This window comes from Sebastes fasciatus, chromosome 18 (genome assembly GCF_043250625.1).
Source record: "Sebastes fasciatus isolate fSebFas1 chromosome 18, fSebFas1.pri, whole genome shotgun sequence".
NCBI classification, from domain to species: domain Eukaryota; kingdom Metazoa; phylum Chordata; class Actinopteri; order Perciformes; family Sebastidae; genus Sebastes; species Sebastes fasciatus.
In genome coordinates this window covers 17,177,657-17,204,040 of record NC_133812.1, presented here as the reverse complement: position 1 = coordinate 17,204,040, position 26,384 = coordinate 17,177,657, and the positions used below count along the sequence as shown (strand labels likewise).

General features: G+C 40.9%; 1 protein-coding gene across 2 annotated transcripts in view; it reads left to right on the top strand.

Annotated features, from left to right (window-relative positions):
- usta (uronyl 2-sulfotransferase a) overlaps positions 1-25,059 on the top strand; it is a 60,619-nt gene extending 35,560 nt beyond the window's left edge. For both annotated transcript variants that reach the window (XM_074616178.1, XM_074616179.1), the window contains 6 exons: positions 5,974-6,129; positions 14,300-14,379; positions 14,471-14,624; positions 21,818-21,915; positions 22,035-22,192; positions 23,172-25,059. In XM_074616178.1, coding sequence (XP_074472279.1) covers positions 5,974-6,129; positions 14,300-14,379; positions 14,471-14,624; positions 21,818-21,915; positions 22,035-22,192; positions 23,172-23,464 — 939 coding nt within the window. In that variant the 3' untranslated portion in view covers positions 23,465-25,059. The remainder of the gene's footprint in view (positions 1-5,973; positions 6,130-14,299; positions 14,380-14,470; positions 14,625-21,817; positions 21,916-22,034; positions 22,193-23,171) is intronic.
- The last annotated feature ends 1,325 nt before the right edge of the window (positions 25,060-26,384 follow it).

Genomic DNA, 26,384 nt, shown 5'->3' with positions numbered 1-26,384 from the left:
TAAGCTCGGAAGCTCGTGGGTTGTTGATGGGAGGGTTCGCTGTGTTTGACAGTGGCTGCCTCATTATGTCAGGGTAACGGGGAGTGGGATGCAATTGTGGACCAGGGTAATCTTAAAGTTAGTCCCAGAAGGGTAACCATAAAAAAAAAAACCACAAGCGATTGAATAAAAAAAATGACCGTAAAGAAAAAAGGCTCCCTACCCTCATTAGGATATTTAGATTAGTGCGCTCAGATAGTAAACTAAAACACCACTGCCGAGCAGCTGACTAGAGGATAAACTCTCTGGGAAACAGAGTGAAGTCAACTAAAAGAAAAAGACACTGACATTAATGCCAGGTCAAAACTGAGAAGCAAGGCTATACCCCACTCTAACAGACTAAGCTCGAAGAGCAGACAGAATGGTGAGCAAATCAGGCAGATAGGTTCACGTGGTAACTTCTGCCGATACACACACCTCTACACAGCCAGCACCAGAATGAAGCTCTCATTACCTCTCAATGAGACAATGAGCATCTGAGCACTGGAAGCCAGAGGTAGTTATAGGCTTCACACACCTGATCCTCATCAGGGACCATTAGGCTCCACAGCTGCCTCTCCTAAGGGGTAATTAACCCAACCAGCCTGCTGAGTGGCAGGTGATGCTCACACTAAGCCAAACCAGGCAGCCACAGTGTTTTTTCATGCAGATAACAGTGATATTGTGTCATTTATGTGCAACAAACTGTGGCTGACTGGAACGCTGTGGAGAAGTTGCTGGGATTTTTTTCATACCAGTTTTATTTTCCAGGGAAATTTATTATCTGAAACAAACCTTTATATTTCAATAACAACGGGCACACACAGTGCCAATTTACTTTTATACATACTGTCGATGCCAAGCTCTCAATATTATACGGGCTTGTAGAAATTTAATGGAAATGAAGTCTAATAAATCACAAATAGTTTCCACCATTTCCCATCGAAGGTAGTCCTGAGAGTGGAACAGCTTGAATGTGTCCTGAGGCGATTCTGAACGATTCTGAATATTTACATTATAACACAAACACAGAAGCTCTGGAATTCATTCTGACACCGAAAAGTGTGATTTTAATGGAGGGGGGAAAGTCTCAGGGAAGCAGCGGGGACTGATAAAGATTAATTTACTTTATGATTTATTTCTGTAGCTTTTGAATAAAACATGTTCCTTTCTAAACGTTGTTTAATAATTAAAGCAGGCATTCATCAAAATCAAAAGATTTGTACTCAATATCACTGAGTTGATAAAGCTGTTGATACACCCATCTGGATCACCTCCATTACTGTCGGCTCACAACAATAAGCTCTAAGAGCAGCAACTTTTATGGACTTTTTTTGCCCCAGGTTTTGCCTGTCAGGCTACATACACTACTGCCTGCCCTATCCCGAGAGGGTGGAAACGCGGATGCAATTTAAGAGACTTGGGATGCACCCGGGTGGAACTTGTCGTTGCTCTGCATGGCCTGAAGAGCTGCAGACACTAATCAGGGCTGAAAAAACTCTTGCCATCTGCTGTATAATTTAATCTTTAATTTTAATTACAGTGAATATTCACCTAAAGGAGCCTAGAATTGGCCATCAATCATAGATAAGGCAGTAAAGGAGGTTTAGTAAAGATACAACATTATCAACCAGTGAAACTAAATGTGATTTGAAGTTGGGATCGCGAATAAAGATGTAATCTACATACATTATAAAAAATGTAATGGGGTACTGTTATTGTGGAAGCCCCGCCAAGTTCCTGAAGTTTGAAATCGATAAACTTTCTCTCCCTCTTTTCACTCTGGTTTTTAAGTAGCTTAACAAACTACACCCAGCCTCCATAGACACAGTCAAGGCTTGCTGTGATTACACATTAGCTGCTAACTTTGATTGATTCCACATCTGTCATCATCTCATCTCCCAGACAGATGATGCTAATGCCATGTCAGTGGCGAGATCGCTACATCAGCCACGTCTCTCATTATATTTTCGTTGACGTCCTGCTGCAGCTGAGATTGATCTCCTATTTCAGCAGAGGTTGGTCGCATTGCAGCATGTGTGTGCATGCAGAAGGCTGAGGTCCATGGTAAATGTAGGGAGACATTAGAAATCGAGTTGAAAGCTCAACGTAAATGAGAGCGTATGGAAAAACCACGCAGCTCTCAGAATAGCGTTAGGAGTCTTTATGTGTATGGAAGCATGGCAAGAATGTCCTCTCTACGTACACGTGTGTAAAATGTGTTTCTAAATATCACTTCATGGAGAACATTTGTTTTTTATTAATTCCTTAATTGCACTAGATCTTAAAGAGAACAGTTTTTAGCCACCATAGCGTTTGAAATGCACTTTGAAATGTTAAAAAAAGACCAATCGGATGAGTTTTTTCTAAAGGAAAACAGTGAGGCTGAAAAAAAAACATAAGTTTTGATGATGTTGTGAGCTGATATTTCCATATTTAATGAAACCAGAAGACAAAATAGACATTTACTCTCAGAAATATCCTAATGCACAAACTAATGTTCTTGCAAGCTTGGCAGATTATTTGTTATCCAACAAAAGCAATTCAATCTCCATTTGTCACGCACATTAAGTTTCTGTATCCAACAAGTGTAAAGGAGCGTGCGGAAATGTAGTCAAAGTTTCCCATTTCCTCTCCGTCATTGAAAGTCAATTCATCTTAATTCACATAAACACATACTTGGATGGAAACTGCGCTGTCACAGCTCCTTAGAGCTGTGAGGCTCCGCCGCTCCTTCTCCGGGTGGGAGTGGAGATGAATGGATATATCATTAATAACAGGAAGTGCTGAGAATCTCTACTGTGCCCTTGACTGAAACCTTAACATGCGGATCTCCACTCAGTGTGGGATGAGCAGTTGACAGTAGAGAGCAATGAACCCGGAGCAGGGCAAACTAAAAGCAGCAGAGTGCAGGTTAGTGGTGACGTATACCTGCGTGGGTTTCCAGGATCTGCAGCAGGAAGATGTATGACATGTGGCAAACCAGGACATGTTGTCCGTTATGTGATTGGAGGTGCCAGAATTCTGTTCTTCCGCTGCAGAAATGGGTGGTCAAGGCCATGATGCAGAGACGATAGTTTATGTTTGTTGAACCAGCAATGTCACTTCTGAAAATGTCTCAAAACAGCATGAAGCGTTTGCAGGCTTTGGTGCAAGTGTGTGGGCAGGGTGTTAGAAAAGAAAGGACACTGAGAAAGTAAGAGGAGCGAGAGTGGAAGAGAAAGCGTGAGAGGTGCAGGACTACTCATCTCCTCAATGTCTGCTTGATATCGACTCGCCAGCATCAGAGCTGTAAATACCACAACAATCAGTCTGACTCTCTGGAATAGGAACGTCCAGTGCAGACACGGCCCTGTTACATAATGCTTTTTTACACTATTGACAGAATCCTTTACTGGCAGTCGCTGCGAACATATCTCACAGCGTGCATCAGAAACTTTATAGCTCCACAGAGTGGGAACAACAATAGCACTAACGGAAGGGTCGCCCTTTCACTGCTGTCAATGCCGACGGGAGATCTGGACTTTTGATGGCATCTCTGTTATGTTATTCTTGTGTTACACAACAGCAGGCTGTCAGAGGTCTGATACAGTCATTTGTCATCATATCAGCGGGGACTGGTGTCCTGCAAAACACTGCATATATTTCATTCCGGCTCATTATTGTGATAAACTGAGAAGTCTGTGGTTACTTGGCAAACACTGAGGAATGTGGAGGACTGCTGTCCAAGAAAACCATCTCCTGTCTGCGCAAAATATTTTCCCAAAACTGAGTGAAATCGCAACTATTGATTGTTTCTTAACAGTATCTGATATATAAGATTGCTTTACAGTAAATGATGACTGTATTCCAGCATGTGACGCAAGCTGAAGCACGCCTGTCAACAAAACTTGTATAAGCTTGTATAAATAGCACAGATTTCACCTGTGAATTGTTTTTCCAGCACTCCCTACCTCATCCTGGGGCAAATGTACGCACACATCTTATTTTGACATGATGTCAAACCGGTTCAGTCTCTTATGACGTACGGTAAAATGCTCTGATTCTGGGAAAAACAAACGGGATCGATGCGGTGACGGCCAGTCATCAGACCGATGCTGTAATTTTCTCTTCCAACTAACTCCCCCCTCTCCATCTCTTTCTTTCTCCCTACTTGACTCCTTCGCTCTCCATCCTGTTGTTATACTTTCTCTTTCTTTCTACTTGGCAAACACTCAAAGAGGCTCTCGCTGTTTTTGCAGAGCCTGGGTGGGACTGCTGCTTTTGGAGGAGACAAAACAAAATCAGCGAGTGTGTGTGTGGCTGCAGAAGCTCTGTGGTGTGGAAACTACTGTCTGCAGCAGCGACGCTAAAGAGCACTGAGATTAACTAAAGATTCATACTAATTTCCTATCACCAGTGGACTATAAAACTAGCCAATTTGTTCGTAAACTAGCCACCCCATGAGCCAGTGAGCTAGTTAATTCAGTCAGTCAGACTTGCCTCCAATATCGTCTGTCAGATATCCAGAAACTCCCCCTGGGAAAAGCACAATCACCATTCCAGACTGGGAATGCCGACAAGAATTTATCACTGCCGCATTTTTTCCCCCATCTGATTTACAGGAAAGCGTTATTTGAAGTGAAGAGGAAGAAGGGTTTTTCAAGGAAACACAGCACTGACCTGCCTTTGCTGTTTTTGGTGTAGATCTCTATCACTTTTACAGTAAAAAAGAAATCTTCCAGATGTCTTTTAAATGACCTGTGTCTCCCTCCCTCTCTCTCTCATTCTTCACTTAATTCCTTTAACTGGCCCCAATTTTCTGTCACTCTCGTTCTCGCTGGTACATTCGCTCGGATAGCCTTCATTCTTAAGGGGCCGCTTGTGTAAACCTTGTCGGCCCTCCGGGATAATTGCCAAATTAGTGCATTCTTGCTGCCCTTGTGCTAAAATGAGTCTCATGTTCAATACACATGTCAGCCTCAACTTCCTCTTTCTTGGAAGCAAAGATTTGCTGTCACAAGCCTGTTTTTTTAGAGGTAAACAACGTTTTTCACACACACACTTCCACTTTATTTGACTCTCTGAATCACGGCTGAGCTACTTGTTTAATTGGTGAGTCACGACGGGCGTACATGCTTGTGTGTGTGTGTGATAAAACACTAAAAGAGTTGCGTCAGTATCGCTTTGCAGAGAAGTCAGCAGAATCTCTGACTCATTGAGTTCAGTTCATATGAGCATATGAGGAGAGAAGATGAATCCACGCATGCCTACACTCAATCTTTGTGTGTGTGTTTCGTAACTGAAAGGGAATACATTGCAGGGTCAATTTAGTCCAGCCCCAGGGAGAGTAGATGTGAGCAACAGAAGGTCAAAGGTTGCAGGAAAAGAGGCAAGAGAATCCAGCCAGAACTTGATGAATTTCCTTTGTGTTTGTCCTTTTTTCCCTCCTCTTTGTATCACTTTTCACACTTTGTGTCTTTTCCTTTACTGTCTGTTATGGCCAGTTGTGTTCAACACACTGGTGCCCTGAAACGTGCTATAAATAGAACTAGGGCTGTCCTCGACTGAAGAAATTCTTAGTTGAATTAAGCTCATACATTTGTTGATTTAATTAACAGATCTGTAAAAGTGAGTTTCTCCACAAAGAATCACACAAAAGCACCACTTTGAATCTTTTGTTTACCAGAGATGTGCTCATAAATTTCATAAGTTCTCATTCAGCATGAAAAAAAGTTTAAAAAATTACTTATTGAGTATAGAAATCTTAGTCGACTAAGACCAACACGACGATTAGTCGACTAATCGACTAAGAGGGGGCGGCCCTAAATTGAACACACATCAGTACAATTCATATAGTGACATCTTAACATACTTAACACCAGTGAGAGTAACATACAATAAGAAACAGTTTAATCTATAGATCACTGTGTTTTTTCTTTCTTTCTCCTTATGTATTTCTGCGTGTGTTCGCAGGTACTCCCGTTCCCCAGCCAGGTGGTTTATAACCGTGTGGGGAAGTGCGGCAGCCGGACGGTGGTCATTTTGCTGAGATTACTGGCTGAGAAACACCAGTTCAACCTGGTCTCCTCTGACATCCACAATAAAACACGCCTCACGAAACATGAACAGGTAAGAGGAAGGAGATGACGGTGCAGTAGGGGATGGATTTAAGGGTCAGAGGTTTTATAATAGTTTGTCATTTCTCCATTGTGTGGTTGACACAAGTAATTGTTACACCTCCAGTTAATTAAATACCCAAGAAGATTGGAGTTGGATAGGGGATTTATTAGCATTAAGTGCCTTAATTGCTTGAGCTCTTGATCACATCACATTATCTTCATCAGATAATGGAGTTTGCCCAAATCATGGAAATATTGATGTTCAGATTTCCATTTTTATCTTTTTACATTGTCATATGCTCAGTCATTTTTATTATGCAGATAACATCTAGGAAATAAATTAAATTAGATTAACCTGTGGGACTCTGTGGCTTTCAGATCCCACTTCTGAAGCCCCTACTTTTTGCATTCATCATCTCTATATAAATATTCAGCCAGGCTCGAATCACGTAACTTTAATTTAAACTACCAGATTCAAAGCAGTTGCTGTTGTCAAATCCTTAAAAAAACTAACCCCCAGTATATATAAGGTAATACTTACAGTATTTGGAAAAAAAAACGTAATTGTATTTTGCACTGAACTTTGTGGTCACAGCGAACACATAACAGCAGCAGGAGCTCAGTCAGTGTTTGTCTTTCATTCATTGTGAGAACAAGGCTGAAGAATAAGGGATCTCTTTTTATTACTTCCTGAAATATCTCGAGGACATGAGCGTTGGCTTTACAGAGGAAAAACTGCTTTCGTTTAAAAAACCACAGCCTTTTGAAGCACTAACAAGTGCTGGCCTGTGCCAGTGGGAATGCCAACGCAAATGCTAATGTGCATAAAGCATATCTAAATGGCACTGATTTTGTTTGTGATGAACACACGTAATCTTTCTCTTATGGCTTTTTCCACGAACCCCTGTTTTAAAAATAAAATAAACAAATAAGTAATGTAAATAAAAGATTTTCCAACTACGTTAGGATCTGATTTACTGGGCACTGTGTGTTTGGATGTGAACATGACTCCAAACTGTAGCTCCAAAACAAGCCCCGCTTTTGGCAGGATAGCTCACAGAGACCTGGCCTTGACCACATGATTTAAGTTCAGGCTCCTGTGAGAGCAACAACTTAATTGAGCAATAACCCAGTGGTGGAAGAAATATTCAGACCTTCAATAAAAGTACAGCTACCACAGTGTAAAAATACTCCTCTACACTTGACATACTCTAGGTAGAAGTACAGAGGTACTATCCGCAAAATGTACACAAATTAAAAGTACTCAAAAGGAACAATGGCCCCTTTTAGGCTAAAATATGTGTGTATGGTTTGATAATCTCCCCAGCACAATCCTATTTTTCTATTAGTGTTTTGTGTTTTTGTGTTTTATTACCTGTGCAAATACCTTCAGAACTCTAAACTCTATGTTATTGGATTATTATTACTGAGGAAAGAGGAATTTACAACGTAATATATTGTTAGTGAGATTACAAGACTCGGTCAAAACCGAGTATATGGCTGGACCGTGTGTGTGTCTTAATTGGCTGTGAATGTGTGGCTAAATTCTTATACAAATAGTCAGTGGTGATGTCTATAATGTTAAATCCAGCAGTACATGTCCAGCAGGTCCGGCGAGGACATTAGGGGACGCGCTGCTCCACTCAACTGGCCGTTCAAGCAGTGACGTACCCTCGAGGAAACTTTCTGTTAATCCGTCTAAAGAATCCACCAAAATCTACTTCTGAAAATATTTTAAGAAATAGGCTATGCCACTGCTGAATCCAGTTTCATTTTAGAACTAGATCGCCTAGTTTGACAGCTTGGTCCAAGTTTCGTGAGCCGGACGCGCCGCGCTGGACTGGCTCATTTGCATAAAGGACGGTTCCATGCCTTTTCATTTTGAAAGAGCAACGGCTAATGCGGAAACTCAAACACTTGGCCGACCAATTGTGTAACTTCATCACTATGTCAGTCACTCAGTGACAGACTATTGTAGGGCTGGCCCTCTGCGGTCCATCCAAAAATAACTATTGAAATAAAAAGTGCAATATTTTCCCCAGAAATGTTGTCAAATACAAGCATAAATTGGAAACATTGAAGTATACAGTATACAGTATACAGTATACAGTACTTAGGTAAATGCACTTATTTACTTTGACCTTGGACATTCCCCGATTGAGGCCAGAAAAGAATTCCCCGATTGAGGTCAATGATCTTCAGTAGAAGAAATATTTTATTTCCTTGGAATCAGCACAAAGCCCAAACATCTAACTAATGGCATTTACCACTGATGCAATGCCTCTTCCAGTCATGTGAGTGAGAAAATAACTTAACTGTGTGTTTGTGTGGGAGTATTGCAGCGGTGACTCACATCCTCATATGACGTTATCAACAGCATCCTTTAGGGATGAACTGCTGCTAACCACTTGTGAATGGTCAGCAGATGATAAATAACTCTAACCATTACTGACCGATTTGATGTAAACGTTAAGCCAATATTGAAACAGCCACTTGTTTATCCATTCATCAAACCCTGAAACGCTGGCTGCACACAGTGGCAGAACACCATTAGACATAAAACATCTCTGTGAATGGTCCCAAGCAATGCTCCACATTCCAGTGTCTGTGCGAGGGGGGGGTCTGTTTGAGAGTGTACGTCTGTGCTTGTGTTTGCGTGTGATTCTGTAAAGCGTAGCTCCATCTTTGCGCGTGTGTACTTCTGTGTGTGTTGACTTATGCAGATGCAGACGCGCGTCGCCTAAGTTTAGAGATGCTGGTCTCATCAGTTGTGGTTCTGGCTCCAGACTGCGAGTTTTGGACCGTTTTCCTTCTGGCTCGCCCAGTAGTCCGCTAATGGGTTTGCCCAGGGTTGTGTGTGGGTTGCCAAAAAGTGAAGGTGCCTTATGAGTCTGGAACTTTGCAGAGCTTCTGCAGCTTTATGCCGTATAGTGACCCATCTGTCCCTTTCAGTACGGGGGTTGGGGGGAAGGCTCAGTGGGAGAGAGAGGTTTAAGACATTTCCTGGTAAAAAGAAAAAAGTCTTCCTTCAAATCCTCCAGAAACAGAAAGACAAGCATCTTTATTGTAAGTGTGTCTGCGTTCATGTGGGTTCCTGTTTCCTCCCACTTACCAAAACACATTAACCAGCAGACAGATGCTCTGCAGCCGCTAACCTTGGGTATCTGCATCACACAGCCGCAGATACGCAAACACCGAAAAGCAACTGGCCCCCAGTACAAACAAAGATTGTAAACAGTTATTCCCTGGTAGCATCTCAGCAGCTACATTCGAAGCAACAGTTTGCCTGTGGCCACTTACAGAAAATTGGATTGGGTGCTAGAAGAAGTTGAAATTTGGTTTGAAGTGGCTGCTAAAACTCTGATTTCAAGCCGGATGTCTTTTTTGTAATGTAAGCAGTTGTGTCATTTTTTCCTTTTTTTTAATTGAGGATATTAAGTAACACTTCCTGTGTACTGTTTAAAGACTCTTTTAGAAGAAACTTTGTATGAGCAGTTGCTATAATATCTGGACTCCTTGAGTCCTTTTCTATAATGTCTGGCTTCCACACAGGTGTTGATTATTTCATATTTCATAGAGACATATTTAATTTAGTTGAACGCAGATCAGCGTAGCGTTCGGTGGTTTTTGGCAATTCCTACGTTTCCCCTGATGAGCTCTGTGTGGGCGCCACGGGGGCTCAGGAAGGCGGTGGGGGCGGGTCAGGGGGTTGCAGGTATGCCTGGAATCTCAGACTGTCCTCCACTTTCCCCTCTGTCTTCCTGCAGCTCTCTCCTGGTAAATGAGAGGGGGTCTGGCCAGACAGACCAGAGGGCTGGGTCAGAAAACACACACACCAAAATGTGCCAAATGTGTTCAGGGTCTGCACATCAACCTGGGTGTGGGGGGAGGGGGCGTCAGGGGTTAGCTCTGGGCTAATTGGTCTGGACTAACGGCAGTTTTTTGCAGAAAATAAACTTTTTTTGTGTAGAATTGTAATGGATTGATAGAGACAGAGCATGCAGGAGGGACCCGGAGTGGTGAATTAATTTCTAAAGCTAATGAAAGTTTAACATTTTTATAGCCGGGAGAGATCCACAGAAAGTGCAAAAAGCAGAGTGAGTGGAAATGTACTGAGTTTATAGAGAAGAGGGAGGGTGTTAAACCCGAATCTGACTGGGGCCTCAGATTAACTTCTCTGTGTACATAAACAAGTATACATATTACTGTTGCTGTCCAAATAGTCTCGCTGTGACGTAACAGGTGCCTACATAGTTTTATGACAGCAGGACATTCAGTTCCTTCAGCTGATCAATGCACTCTGCTTGAAAGATCTTTATATAAAGATTGATTCAGTCTGCCACTCTCAGGTTTTGGTCTACCTGCTTTCCAGTATATCCTCAACCCTGTCATGCACAATCATGTTATTTACATCCTTTTTTTCAGGATAAACTTGGCTATCAGAATATGTGTGCTGCAGCAATGTCACATGAATGAATAAATAGTTATATGACCGTAAATACAAAAGAAAAACAACATCATTAAGGAAAAAAAACTGGTACTTGTATGGTAGTAAGCATTGAGAAATAAGAACACTTTTAGTAGATCGTCAGTATTTTGAAGATGCTGTGTGAAGTGGTGCATTCATATTTTATTCATTTATTTAGGATCACATCAAAGGTCATTCAAATTGAAAAGAAGAAAAAGAAAGATTTGCTCCAACTGACGGTGTGTTTGAAGTCTGTCTGTTGGTGTAAAGGAGAGCCACCTCTCTGAACTTTGTCTGAGTTCAATCAGTTCTTCTTTTTCTCTCATTAAACTTTATGCTACTGCTGGGAAACAACCAGACTTGTTATTTCTTGGTGCTAGATTTTGTTTCCAAGAAATGCGTCATTGATAGTGTTTTTGGCTCGTCGGCTGCTCCGCTTGAATATTCCGTGGAAGCCTCATCAGGGAATCACCTAGAAATCCCTGCAATGCAGAAGTGGCACATAGAGTCTGCCCAGACGGTGTCCTTTTCTGCTGCCACAGTTTGATCTGACAGATCAATGAAGGTTTTGTAGGCACCGTGCTGTCTTACAGAGAGTATAACTCTATGTATGATTATGCCATTGATCTTCCAACAGACACTACTGCTATAGTCTGCTCTCTCACTGGCCCTAAAGGGTAGAAAAGGAGAAATACTGAACACCCAACACTGTGTGGACTCCACATAGACTGTGTCAAGCTGTCACACACAATTGATAGTATTATTGTCTTATTATCTGGTCCCTTGCTATTTTCAGATTAATCCAGCTTTCCATGACGTCTGCATCAAGCCAGATGTCAGTCTCTGACCTCCCACACTCACACTTCTGCCTTCAGTGTGTGCATGTTAGCCAACTTTAGCATTTAGTTAGAAGCGCTGTTGTTCAGTTCAGCGACAGAGACGGAACCAGTTCTTCTGAACTGGTTTTAGCCTGAAGAACCCATTTGGGTACCTGTGAAGGGAATCCTAGACCTTATTTTTATTCATAACCTTCAAAAACAGCATCTGGATCAATGAGGGTATTTGAGGGCTATCCTAAGACGATATGTTTCTACCACAACTGCTGTTGAAACATCCACCTCATCTGTTTCTCCACGTGTATGCCCCTTTCCCCCCGTTTCCCGGTCTTCAGTTATGTTCTGCCTTGGCCTGTGTGTTACTGTCTGGGTCACAGAGGGACTCGTTGAATTCCCCATGTGCAGTGTTCGCCTGTTGTTCATTATTCCTTTGTGTTTACCCTTTTAAACTTCCACTTTTCAACTAGTCATGTAGAGGACTATTTTTTTGTTTTCCCTGTGCTTGCCTGTGTTTTCAGTCTAGCCTGGCTGTAAGCTTTGCAGACCAGCCTCGGCTCTTGCCAAAACTCTGTATCTCCACATTCACATTAGCAGTACCTCCGGCTTGGTTGTGTGTTCTGATTAGAACAATTGTTCGAGTTTTATAGTGGGCAACCAGTGAGGGATCATTATGTCCTTGTCTCTGCTCGTTGGCCGAGGGGCCTGCAACAAGGAGCATAGGATGCCAGGATGAAATAAATTGTTGACCGTTGCATTGTATTGCTTACTGGCAGGAGAAAAGAAGCAACTGGGGACAACATGTGTCACAAAGGTGGAAGCGGGACGTAACTGTCTGCACACTCCCGTGACCAGTAGTGAAGTTGGCTAAGGACAAGGACCACAGTGTGCTACGGTGGAATAAGTCATTCCATATTCGGGAGATAAAGGAGAAACATTTGATAACATTAAAAAAGGACAAATGGGTCTCACAAGATATACAAACTTGGGGAAAACCAAAAGTCTCATCTCAGATACTTCTAGCACTTAGTCTGGTAGAAGTCCACTATGTTCAATGAAGTCTGCTTTTTAATCATCCAGAAAAAATTGAATCAATCAATTTTACAAATTTGGGTCATCATTATGTGTTTTTAATAGGGCTGTCAATCGATACAAAATGTGATCGTGATTAATTGCATGATTTTCCATAGTTCAATCTCAAATTAATTTCACATTTTTTATTTGTTCAAAATGTACCTTAAAGGGAGATTTGTCAAGTATTTAATACTCTTATCAACATCGGACTGGGCAAATATGCTTGTTTTATGTAAATGTATGTATATATTTATTATTGGAAATCAATTAACAACACAAAACAATGACAAATATTGTCCAGAAACCCTCACAGGTACTGCATTTAGCATAAAACAATATGCTCAAATCATAACATGGCAAACTGCAGCCCAACAGGCAACAACAGCTGTCAGTGTGTCAGTGTGCTGACTTGACTATGACTTGCTCCAAACTGCATGTGATTATCATAAAGTGGGCATGTGTGTAAAGGGGAGACTCGTGGGTACCCATAGAACCCATTTTCATTCACATATCTTGAGGTCAGAGGTCAAGGGACCCATTTGAAAATTGCCATGATAATTTTTCCTCGCCAAAATTTAGCGCAAGTTTGGGGCGCTATTTAGCCTTCTTTGCGAAAAGCTATTATGACATGGTACCGATAGATTCCTTAATTTTTTGTAGTTTCATATGAAGCCAGTATCTTCACTCTAGCTTCAAATTGAGCCTGCTACAACCTAAAAATCGGAAGTTGCATTTAAATGCATTAAAGAAATTAGTGGCGTTAAAACTAATTTGCTTTAACGTGTTATTATCGTGCTACAGCTATTTAGTTTTTATTATTTTGAAATTAGACATGTATTTGTGTGCTCCACTTGTGCAGAGACATAACTTATTAGTCACTTATTTCTTACATATGTGACTGGGATAACTGGATCTCATACACAGAATTATTCCAATATGAAACTATTTATGAGAGGAGTGACTAAGAATTCGGTTTCTGTTGCATGGCCTTCAGTCAAAGGCCTACTGTGAGCCTGCCTCTCCATGCAGACCTGGAAAGCCTTTGGGTTGTTTTTTAATTTGTCATAGCAGCAGAGGAAGCAGAAGTTTGGAATAATTGCTTTAAAAATCTTGGCCTTCCTGTGCATGACATGACAGAGGGGAAACTAGATCTATGGCGATGAATCTTGTTTGACGAACCAGACAATCTGAAGCTGTGCAGCGGAGGCAGAGGTTGAAACTGTGGTGAGGTCAGTCTGCAAATCGAATCAAGGTAGACCCACAGCCAGATAAACACCGCCAAAGTGCATTTTATTCATGGTTATGCTCAGTTCAAACATGCAACCGTTTGGGATGGTAACTTGTGGTTCTATCTGACAATACCTGAAGATGTTTGTTTTTGTCAACATTTAGTTTATTAGGATGCTTCTATCAATACAAGGTGCACTCAGTTTCTGTTTTAAGTCTGTGTGCAGTCTCAGGAGCTTGCATATGCTTTGGATTATCACCTAATAATGTGATAATTGCTTGGTTTCTACCGTGACGTTATGCGTCTCAGATGATTGCCCCTATTTATGGCAGATGCTGTGTTTTTATGGAGCTAGAACAGTGACAGCAAGTTTTAGCGTTGAAAAGAAGATTTGGCATTTAATAAGGAACAATTGGCGCTGAAAAAAGGTTCCACTGAAAGATAAAACACAGGCAATAAAAAATATTTAATTTTATTTGGAGATATTTTTGCATTCTGTCACTGTTCCTAACTCCATATGTTTTATACTTATTAATTATGCGAGACACGTGAAATTAACTGTGTTTTTTTTTTCCAGGTGGATCTCATGAAGAACATCAGTACTATCCCTCAGCCATTCCTCTACACACGGCATGTTCACTTCCTCAACTTTACCAGGTACAGTAGTGCACCAATGTACAATGATGCTTAACAGCAGCATTTCGATTTTGCACAGGTCTTAACTTGCATTTGTATTTGTCTTTGCAAGGTTCAGGATAGAGCAGCCGGTCTATATCAACATAATCCGGGACCCCATCAACCGGTTCCTCTCCAACTACTTCTTCCGTCGATTTGGTGACTGGCGGGGCGAGCAGAACCACCTCATCCGCACTCCAGGGATGAAAGACGATGAGAGATACCTGGTGAGACCTTTGTTTTTAAGCAGCAGTTCATTATTTCTGGCTTGTGAAAAACTAAGCTATTTTCTTAAGCATAAATTTGAGATTTACATGCTACCATCTGCATTTCATTTTTTATTTTAGATGTGTGTATCGTGGAGTAAATGAGTGTCTGTTGATGTTGTTTTTCACAGACTGAATTAATTTCTCTCTTGAGAAAATGATGCATAAATACAGAACACATTTTTGCACTCTGGACTAATGGTGTCTTGAACTTTTTTAATGGTCTACGAATTCAAACTTGTTATTCGTTTCTATTGATATGACCCTGTGAACTGCTTAATACATAAATGCAAATGTGAGGTGCATCACTTTTCACTCAGGAGAACTACTTCTGCCTCTGTTATAGCGTCTCACGCAAAGTGCAGTCATGTGGTTGATTGATTAGCTTTAGTTTTGTGGCCAAAGCTTTGCACCTGCCTTGCAGATTGGAACGGGTTCATATTAGGAGAAATCCGTTATCATCTAGCATCAATCACCTTTTTATTTCCATTTCTAAGTAGTGCTTCTTGGCCATAACATTGTGTCAGATTTGTGATGAAGAGAACTGACAAGGTCCGCTTCTCTCCAAATTCAACACTTTTAATTAAATAAACTTCAGAGAGGGTACCACATTTACCATGTTGCCAAAGTCCCAAGACAACCAGCACCTAATGTAGAAAACGTTTCTAACAATATTATTAATAGAGTCAAACAAACTGAGAGTCTTTTAGCTGTCTTCCCCTCTATCTACCTCTCATCCCGGTGCCAGTGCCCACAGGCCCATTTACTCTCATATGGACATTAGCTAAATCAATGCTTCGGATGTTTGGGGTTTGAAATACTAATGCGTTTGCAGTATTTGACAGTTACTTTATGACTGAGACAGTAGTTTGCCAATAACAGTGCTTTAAATCTGTATCTGTTTTGGTTCCCAGCCAGCTGGTTTCATAACCTGAAGCTCAGTTGGGACATGAAGTGAAAGTCGTATACTCATTCACTTATTCTGGTATGAGCTTTATATACACTAATTATGGAGGCACGTAAGTCAAGGAGACGTACAGAGACAGTAATGATACTGATTGTCGTAAACACTGTATAATTCTACTGTATATTCCTACTGACATAGATGTTTTTTCACCATTGATTTCTGCATTCATTCATTAAATAACCGATGTATCCTGCGTCAGCCAGATGACTGGTTTGTTGAATGTGAGATGTCTGCTTCTTGTTGTCTTGAGACAAACATTAACTCCCCTAAATGTTCAAATACAAGCAACAGAACATTTCTTCAATACAGAACTATATCAAAACCACACTCTGCTCTCTTTGAAGACGTTTTTCACGTGGTGTCGCTGGAGGCAGGAAGGCAAATTGTAAGGCCACGGCAGCCTGGTGCTAAACCCAATATTTAAATCTGATTATGATTCCAATTAGAGACCTGATTTAGTAGAACCACATCAGAAAATTGGTATCCCCTGTGTCTGCTGCGCTGAGTTGTTTACCCCTGTAGCTCCATACTGAAGGCAAAGCTTCTCATATTTTACAGTACATGCCGTCTGGAGCCTAATTTTCAAGTTTTGATCTCTGTGTGAGTTTTACTCTGTGGAGGAACTACTGAAATACAGTTTGAAGTCATGACATACAGTGCAGTTTGCAGCGAAGTGATGGGTCTAATGTGAGGTTGGAAGTCCCCTAAAATCAGACTACATTTGGGAATGGGATTAGGGGAGTGGGTATAGGCAAAAACCTAAAACATATTGGCTATAAATAAAGGTCAAAACAATGATTATATCAGTATTTTAATGGCAGATCGATATTCAGGCACAAACACAGGTACAGTCCTTGTCATTCGCCCCACAGTCCTCCATACTGTCAGAGAGCCTGAGAGCTCAGAAGGCCATGCAGAGAGGCGAGCAGGAGGAGTGAATGTCATTCTGGCTCAAGTCTGACTGGGTGTAATTAAGTATTGCACTGTTTTCCCTGGAGTTTTGGACCATGTGAGTTGAGTTATTAAAGTATGCAGACCACGGGGGCCCCTCGCTACAGTTAAAGGGGAGGGGGAGGCTGTGTTGCTGTAGACTGGCTTACCTGTGTGTGTGTGTGTGTGTGTGTGTGTGTGTGTGTGTGTGTGTTTACACTCCTATATTTATGAGGACCAAGAGTCCTTAACAGGGTTTAAAGTGACTCAATTTTTCCAAAGTGATGACATTGTGTTTGTGCTCACCTCTTAGTTTAGGTAGAACACACCATGTGATGTTTTGCCCTCATTAAAGTGTATAGTCTATCATCGCTTATATACAACTTATTCTCTGGAAATAGAACTGAGATTTTGCTGCACAGCTGCGTAGATATCATGTTACTGTACTGTATCGTGTCTCTCAGGTGATCTTGTTTTTCTTTGCTGTGCTTTCTTCTCCTACTGCTTTACATCGCTGCCGTTGGTATTGTCTGTTTGTACAGACTGTGCTCGACAGCCACAACAACCTATAGCATACCTAATCAGCAAAAACAGCTTGCAGTTATGTGCTAAATCATATCCATAAACAGTGGCTGCAAGCATATGCCACACTAGCATCTGTACGGTATAATGCTGTAGCCTGCTATTATACTGCGAAATGTGCTGACCCTCACTGAAAAAAAAACAATTACAGGCTAAAGTTAGGCATCAACATATATATAGTGTCATAGACAGATGTGCAATAGCTGTAAAAATACAGTAGCTTAATATTTAAGAAAAAAGGGATTTTAAGTTTTAGGTAGAACTAGATTAAAGGGATTTAAGGATTAAGTTAAAGCCAAGTGGCTAGTTAAGAGAGTCGAGCCTTCAGCTTCTGGGAGCCTGTGTGCTGGAAGCAGCTGTCCACGTTTTTATATGGGGGGTGGTTAGAGAGGGCTAGTGCACCTGACAAATCAGCAACTCAAAACAATGAGCAGCAATGTCACCTTTTTAGGGAGTTATTTGATTCAAAAATAAGGCTTAATATAAAAGTGTCGATGTGTTTTGTAGAGGTCAAGATTTGAGGCCAGGAGATGAATGTCCTCGCAAGTATAGCATTTCAAATATGTGTGTGTGTGTGTGTGTGTGTGTGTGTGTGTGTGTGTGTGTGTGTGTGTGTGTGTGTATCTCAGCGTGAGTGCCCCGCTATGTCAACACATGGAGTTCGGAGGACTAGTCTTGGATGTATCCCCTGCCTGGTGTGCATTAGCCCTGCCTGCCCTGCGCTGGGTGTATATGAGAGGTGTCAATGAAAGAACACTGTCAGTTTGCAGGCCGGGGCCGAGGGAACCTGATGCACGTGTTACTGAGACATTCCTGTGGTCGGCTTGGATTTTCCGTCAGTCCCCCACACCCCTTTTTACACACACACACACACACATACACTACACTATACAAAGGCATGCACTGGACACTTGAGCGCAGAGTGTGCATGCATTGGATTGAGCACATGCATAGACTGTCACTTCAGACCTATGACCTTTTATTTAGAGTAAAGTAGGGTTTAAAGGGGAACACCACCCACGTTATGAATTCCAATATGTTATTTCCATGGCCTAGGAAAGTTCAATCAGTATTTGTGAACATGAGCTACTCTGTGTCAAAGCCAGAAACCAGAGAAGTAAGTCTGAAACTTGTGATGTCATAGGGTATAAAGTCTGGAGCTGCTCCATAGACAATAAATGGGAGATTTACGAGAAGAGTTGTTCATGTTAACTAATATTTTTTTGGTCTGTCTTCGACCACAGGAATAACATGTACGAATTTTGAAAATGGGCGTAGTTCCCCTTTAAAAAGCCAGATTGATCTGGTCAGATTATTTCAGTAACTGTACAGATTTAAGTGCGTATTTAGATGTATAAAAATGATAAATACAGAGGCAGCAGTTGAGAGTGATCAAGCTCTGCCCTACCACAAAGTACAATGTGTGTGTTCATCATACACGTGACAATGCAAGCAAGCACACGCAAAATGTCTATGAGGTAATTCAGTGTCCCTACTGATCCCAAAGAACACAGGTTAGTTCCCAGAGTTAAAAAAAAAAAAATACTGGTCTGATCTGTTGAGATTCCCACAGAGCACATGATTTCCCACGAGTGAATCATTTATCATTTGTTCTTAGGTAACCCCACATTTACAATGACACATACATGCTCTCAAACAAATAACGAAAGAGGCTTTACTGGCATGGATCATGCCCTGACTTGCCTTGACATTAGAGACGGTAGGGTGGTGATGTATCTGTCACAGGGTTGATTGCCTAAGGTGCAACCGACACATGAAGTTTACTGGCGTTGTCTACAAGCATGAGTTGGGTTTTTTTAAGACGCAGGAAAGTCTTCTCGTCTAATTTTCGTATCGTTTTCTGTGATTGGCAACTGCTTTGACAGATGTCTGCTAAAGAGTTAAAGGTGCTATTGATAACATTGGTAACATTTAGATACTAGATGCTGCATTTTCCCTCGCCTCGCACTTACCGTCAATCTTAGCTGGTTTTTCCGCTCTAACTGACCACCCAGAGATACCACGTGATACTAACGTCATTTATTGGCTGGGTGGGAACCAATTGCAAAATTAAAAAAATGACTAATTCACAGGAATATAATTTTTTTTCAGGAAAAACTGTTATCTTATCTTTTCTAAAGGCTCTGTAGATTTTTTTCTATTTTTGAAAATATTTGTCTACATAAAAATGTCATCAATAAGACCTTTTAAAACAAATTGAATCAGTTCTTGCTGGTTTTAAATGTGATTTGACCCAGGTGTACCACTCCCATGCTCCCTGATGAATGCTGAGGCAAACTGTCCCATGGGAAAGGTTTACATCATCAATTACTCCTGATTTAATTCATGCATACATTCCATTCAGGGAAACGGGAGGCCGCCGTAGAGATTAGGGCCTATTTTGCTACAGTTTCTGTGACTGCTCAGTTGGCTTAATCCACGGTGAGAATAGGAACAATGAGCCCGAGTGTGCACACAGGAGCTCTCTTCAAAATACTAATGGGTCCTCTGCAGAGAGTGCGTATTGTCTGACGGCTGTGTCTATGTGTGTTTGTGTGTATTTGATCGTGCGTAGTTGTATATGAATGAGTTGTGGCCGGATTCCCAGAGGTCCCCTAAATGCTGAGGCATAAGGGTCCTGTATCAAGTGCTGGAGCAAAGCGAAGGAGGGACTTCCTGGCAGTGAGCCATGTGTGTCAGGGAATGGTGTCACTTCCTGTCCGCCTTTCTCTGTTTCCCCTTCCACTGGCTCCCACTTGCTTTTTCTCACTTTTTCTGTTCAGAATTTGGCTCATAATGATTTTCTTGGGAGCTTTTTTCTGCTGTGCTGCATTTAGGCTGATTGTAGACTCTGTCTGGAGTCGATTTCCATTATCTGTTTATTAGCGTTGCAAGTGTGTGTGAAATATATAACAAGGTTGCAGTTCAAGTTAGGTCATGTATCAACTGTAACTTCTCTTTTGAAATCTCCGCACGTGATTCATCATTTCTCACACAGAGTTTTATTGTTTGAGAAGCTGTAACTGACAGGAAACTGTCGACTGTATACACATAATAATTGATAACAGCCGGATGAACTCACACCGTCATTCTCGGAATAATGGAACACAAGAAGACCGAGACATTTTTCTTAAAATTATGAATCAAAGGGCAATCTTATCACAAGCGCAATCTGTACTCTTTCTGTGTTTTCTAAAGGTTCCTCTGGGGTTTTTGTTGTGGTTTCTTTGAAGAGCGTTCCTGTGGTTTGCTTCACTGATCATCAATATGTCCAGTTGGTAGTTCAGCTCAGTCATAAAGTTCAAACAAACCCTGCAGCCGCCTGGTGAATCAAACACAGTTGCGCCACAGAATTCAGCTGCAATGAAAAAATAGCTGACCAAGTGTATAATTTATGTCATCCCAGTTTAGACCTTCATGCTCTTCCTGTCATGGCTACCTCTTTTAGAAGCTTGAGAGTCTTTTTTGCTGTCTCATAGAGAAGAAATGGCACGGAAATAATCTTCATGCTCATCATAAACATGCAGCCCGAAATACAACAGAACGAACTGAGAACCAGCTTTACCTCGTGTAACTGTCTAAAAGGCAAACAATCCAAGCTCATATTGCTCATCCACACATGGTTCCCTGCCTCTATCCATGTTAACACCCCTGTCGGTGAGGTGTTTTCGACAGCTCAGTCACCTTGTTCCCAGTGGTTCATCCGCAGGCCCCTCACATCTCACATCTCGCCCTCAATGGCAGACTGCGTCCTCTGGGAAGGTCTGGGCCTCCGGTCCTGTCTGACCCCGACCTTAATCTCTGTGATAGAGCATGTTGGCCTCAGTGTTTGCTTTGACAAATTGCTCCGTTTTAAATCAGCCCTTACCGACTATAAATCTTAAAGACAAACCTTGACGCAATCATTACACTTGCAATTTGTATCCACTTTAGATGCCATTCCCTTTTATACGTCGAATCTGTCAACACCTTTTGCCTCATGCATGTAGCCTGGTGCTACCGCATGTGTGTGTTTGAGCACGTGTGGAATATCTGCGTGCGTGAGAGTCTTGCTTCGTGGAGTGTTTTGTTGCTCGGGACTTGTTGCCATCCACAAGGCTTACGTCACCTGACACGGATTTGACTGTTAGTTCCATAGAACTGAGTGGCTGGCCAGCTTCACTCCTGCATGTGTGTTTTTAATTTGTCCGCTGTTTAGTTTTTTTGCCTTTCATTATTTAATAGCTCCCACATTTAGACAAGGGGGGTTTTAAAGTTCACAACTCTGATCTAATCACTTTATTTCTCACTTATAAGACATGAAAGTGCGTCTCTGCTTGATCATTTGCATAATGACAAACTATCACTTCTATCTGGTTTCTGGAGCTAGATCATGGTAATTCCAGGTGAGCACAAATCCATGCACAACCATATGTTTTCTTATTTGACACCTCGGCCTCTGAGAGCAGCTGAGGTGAAGAGGCAGAGCTTATCTTTGTGCTCAGGATGTGGTTTTGCGTAGCACTTCTCAGATGATGACTATCAGGGAGTTCACAGCAGTTGCTGGTGAAGGGCTTCCTCTAGTGGCAAAAACAAATCATTACAATTTCTGTTTGAGCTTCATCTACTGCATTAAACTGTAAAGGAATGAGTACTGTCAAATTAAAAGGATAGTTATGTGTTTGTCTGCTTTCAGGATATAAATGTGTGCATTCTAGAGAATTACCCAGAGTGCTCCAACCCCAGAGTTTTCTACATCATCCCCTACTTCTGTGGACAGCATCCGCAATGCAGGTATCTACTGACTCTCAAGTTGCATGACAACGTATTTTTATGTTTTTAAATATTAGTAAATGAGTCATGTAAAGCTGCTCTGTTGCTCTTACTCTTAAATGTTCTCCTCTCCCCACCAGGGAGCCTGGAGTATGGGCTCTGGAGAGGGCCAAGCAGAATGTAGTGGAGAACTACCTCCTCGTGGGTATCCTGGAGGAGCTGGAGGATGTTCTGCTCCTGTTGGAGAGGCTCTTACCTCATTACTTTACTGGAGTACTCAGCATCTACAAGAGCCCTGGTAGGTGCACATTCTAATTTTTTTTTGGTGAAGTATCACATTTGTAGTTGTTCCCTTCAAAAAACGGAAGTGTGGCAAATGTATTTTCTTAAAAACGCTGTAAGTTGTAGTCGGATTCTTTGATTAGATTCCTATCGAGTTGCATGCAACCATAGACTGTATCAAATATGGACATAGTCTCCGTGACGTCACCTATAGGTATTGGATGAATAGCCGTTGTGAAGCTCAATATGGGTGGCTTATGAAGCCAAAATGGCTTGATTTGCCGAGTGATGAATTACCCGGATCATTCCGTGATCTTCCGCATCCATTAGGCCCATAGAGCAGGCGCAGTAGTGTTTTCTTTAACTCCGCCTCGCAGCCCTCAGTCTGGGGCTCATTCACATGAATGGAGGAAGGGAAATAACTCTGGATTCAACTGTTGGTGCATTTGTACAACTTGTAGGACCTAATGACTAGTGTTCATACTGGGAAGTTGATTTACTTAAAAAAAAACTATCCGCTGATTTACGGACGTCTCTTTCCCAATGAAAGTCTATGGGAAAAAGTATTTTTGGGCCCCATGGCATCATCATATGATGGACACGAACGTTGTAGTACCATCGTTTGGCGCTCTTCCTGGGGGTTTGATCAGACAGCTAGCGGCTAGCCACCTGTGATGGCACCCACCTGTCACTCAAAGCGGCCAAGCCGTTAATTATGCATAACTTTAAGCCTTAATATAATTTAAACGGGTGACATGTAAAAATTCAACCCCTGTACGGTTGTCATGAACGGGGATATTTGCTATAGAGACCAAAACATTTTAACATCTATGGAGATTGACTCGCTTTTGGTGCCAGCCTTAAGTGACCATTTGAAGAACTGCAGTTTTTGGCACTTCTGCATATAGGCTTCATTTTTCAGCACCGGAGGGTTGACGCTTGCATGCGACTGATTTCCTCTTGGTCATTTTTTTTTTTCCATCTTCGTTCTGCAGACTATAAGAAGATGGGGAACATGACAGGCACAGTACGTAAACACACACCCACTTTGGAGGCCCTGCAGGTGCTTTACCACCGCATGCGCTACGAGTACGACTTCTACAACTTCATCCGAGACCAGTTCCACCTCACGAAGAAAAAAATCGGCCTCAAGTCTGTCTCCCAACCCCCTGCTCACTCACCGGCTTTCCTACGAGAGCTGGCCCTCCGAACCCCAGAGCCTCTGGATGAAGACGAGGAGCTCGACGCAGACCTGGAGGATGCCAACAGCTGGCTGGTCCATCCCTAAGGGCTGTTTGATGAACAGTGGGTGTAGCCAAAAAAGCTGATTGGCTGGAATTGGCTGGCGATAGCTGGAGGCTGCCTTAGGGCAAAGGGGAGCGTTCCCCGACTTTCAGCATTCCTAAGAAAAGTGAGGTGTGTTTAGGGGTGTGTGGATCCTGACGCTCGTGTTTTTTCGGGCTCTGTTTTGCATCTGCAATAGACTCCTATCATGACAGGCTCAGCGCTGTGGACTATCGGGTTGAGTAATTGGAAGGACAAAAAAAAAAAAGACCAAGGACAGTGGGAAATAATGTTAAGCTCAATTTGCTTGACTCAAATTTTGTTTTAATTTGAGCTTGTTTTTGGGTTTCTTCGTGTAAAAAAAAAACATCATTGCTCTAATCTCCAGGAGAGATAAGTGCAAGATGTGGATAGATAAATGCGTTGGGAAATATTCTAAATGTTGGTCGCTGGGGTGTTTACTGTACGAGAGGACTTCAGAGACATAGCCCGAGAAAGAGGTTCATACTTTATGAAAGGATTAATGTCCTAAAAGCTGGAATGGGAAATGGTATCCATGAATAAAAAGTACCAAAACCTCTTTTTGTATATTAGTTGTCTACGACTTTTGCAAGTGCCAAACCTCGCTAAGAGTTCCAGTAACTGACAGGAAACCTCTGTGCACAGCTGGTGGAGTTGTGACATAAGCAAGTCAGTTGTTATAGTATTGATTTATAACATTTTGTTTAATTTGTAAGATATTATTAGGTATAAATGAGGGTTAGACAGTAAGCACTCAATTATGAATTCAAAGAATTCCAACTGTGTGTGCATGAGTGATTGAGTTTGACCAAACCAGCAGTGTATTTTAGCATAGATTTATTATTTGGGACAGGTCATTTGTTGAGAGTTAAACAATAAAAAAAAGAATTTATGGAGCGTAGTTTGCTTAATCCAAAGTTTAAAAGATTGAGCTTGCCAAATACCAGTGTTTCTACTGCGATGCATTACAAAACTGTATGAATATAATGCATTTTTTCTGAAATTCTGCAGCAAAATGAGGGATTTGGTCACAAAACTGGATACTAATTTTCCTTTCATATCAAATAGGATTATGTGACTGTTTAAGGGTTTGTTTCCTCGCTCAAAATATTATCATGAAAGCATATGAAGTGTTACCAATCCCAGCTAACACTAATTTCTAATCCTCTTGCAGCTATTCAGAGTGCATGTTTTTCATCACTCACGTACAAATCATCCAGAGGACAGTAACCATAAGCTACTATGTGACTGTCATCTACATATTTCACTCTGCCATCCTAATCTCCATTGTCTCTTCCTTTTCATTGTCCTGTTTTGTGTTCAGTGTTTCTTTTTTTGCCAGTTTAATTTATTATTTTGTATTCATTTGCATTCCAGATAAGATTCTCAGGAAGGAAAAAAAGATGTTTAATAACTTGATCATTTGTAATTTTGGTTTCTGGCGGCTATGAAACTATTCTTGGTATTTTACCGTTGTCTAGAATGGGTTTATATCAACAGCTGAAAACTTGTTAACAACAACTAATGCAGTCCATAATTTTACAGTCTTCAAAATAAATGTCCTCTAACTATTGCAGATATTGTCTCCGCTTTACTTGGTATGAAGAACTTTGTGGAAGCCTCTCCACCCCATCAGGCAACCTGGCACCTCATCCTCAACCTGCCTAAAATCTCCCATGCTGCTACGCACTTCAGACTGTTAGGCAGCTACTAACAGAGCAGCCTCCAAAACTATGAAAAAGCACCTCTGCAACAAGCAGCTTACCTTGATTTAGAGCGATGGGATGGAAACAATTTGGAAGGAAGCAACACAACCTTAAGGGTTATGATCATAAATAACTCTATAGGCAATGGTTTGTCAGTTCATTCTTTGAAATAGAAATCACTCGCAAACACTACAAAACAAACCTCAAAAAGTTCAGCCATATTCCGTTTGATGTAACTCCCAGCCATGGCCAGCAAATGGTGTCCTCTTTCCATTTTTGCTGGAACACTTCACTTGAGGGAAAAAAACTAAACTATGACTTTAATTTTTTCGACATACTATACTATGACTTTTTTTAACATATTATACTATTACTTTTTTTTGCATTTTTTCGACAAACTATACAATGGCATTTTTTGACATACTATACTATGACTTTTTTTTTTTTATCATACTATACGATGACCTTTTTTAGACATACTATACTATGGCTTTTTTTTTTTTTTACATACTATACTATGACTTTTTTTCAACATATCTTACTATGACTTTTTTTCATTTTTTTGACATATTGTACTGACTTTTTTTTCGACATTATATACTATAACTTTTTTTATTTTATTTTTACATATGCCTACTTTTCAACATACTATACTATGACGTTTTTATTTTTTCAACATTTTTTTTCAACATTTTTTCAACTATGAATTTTTTTTCCAATATACTATACTATGGCTTTTATTTTTTCGACATACTATACTATGACTTTTTTTGTACATACTATACTGAGATTTTTTATTTTTTCGACATACTATACTATTTTTTTCCATAAATTTTTTGACATACTATACTGTAATGTTTTTTTCATAAAATGTTTCGAAATACTATACTATGACTTTTTTTCATGAAAATTTTCGACATTTTATACTTTGACTTTTTTTCATGGAATTCTTTGACCTACTATAATATGAGGGTTTTTTTCGACATACTATGACTTTTTTTTCATGAAAGTCATAGTATAGTATGTTGTAAAAATTATAAAGTCATAGTATAGCATGTCCGAAAAAAAGTCATAGTATAATATGTCAAAAAAGTTTAAAATCATATTATAGTATGTAGAAACAAAGTCATAGTATAGTGTGTTGAAAAAATGCAAAAAAAGTCATTGTATAGTATGTCTAAAAATTTTTAAGTCATA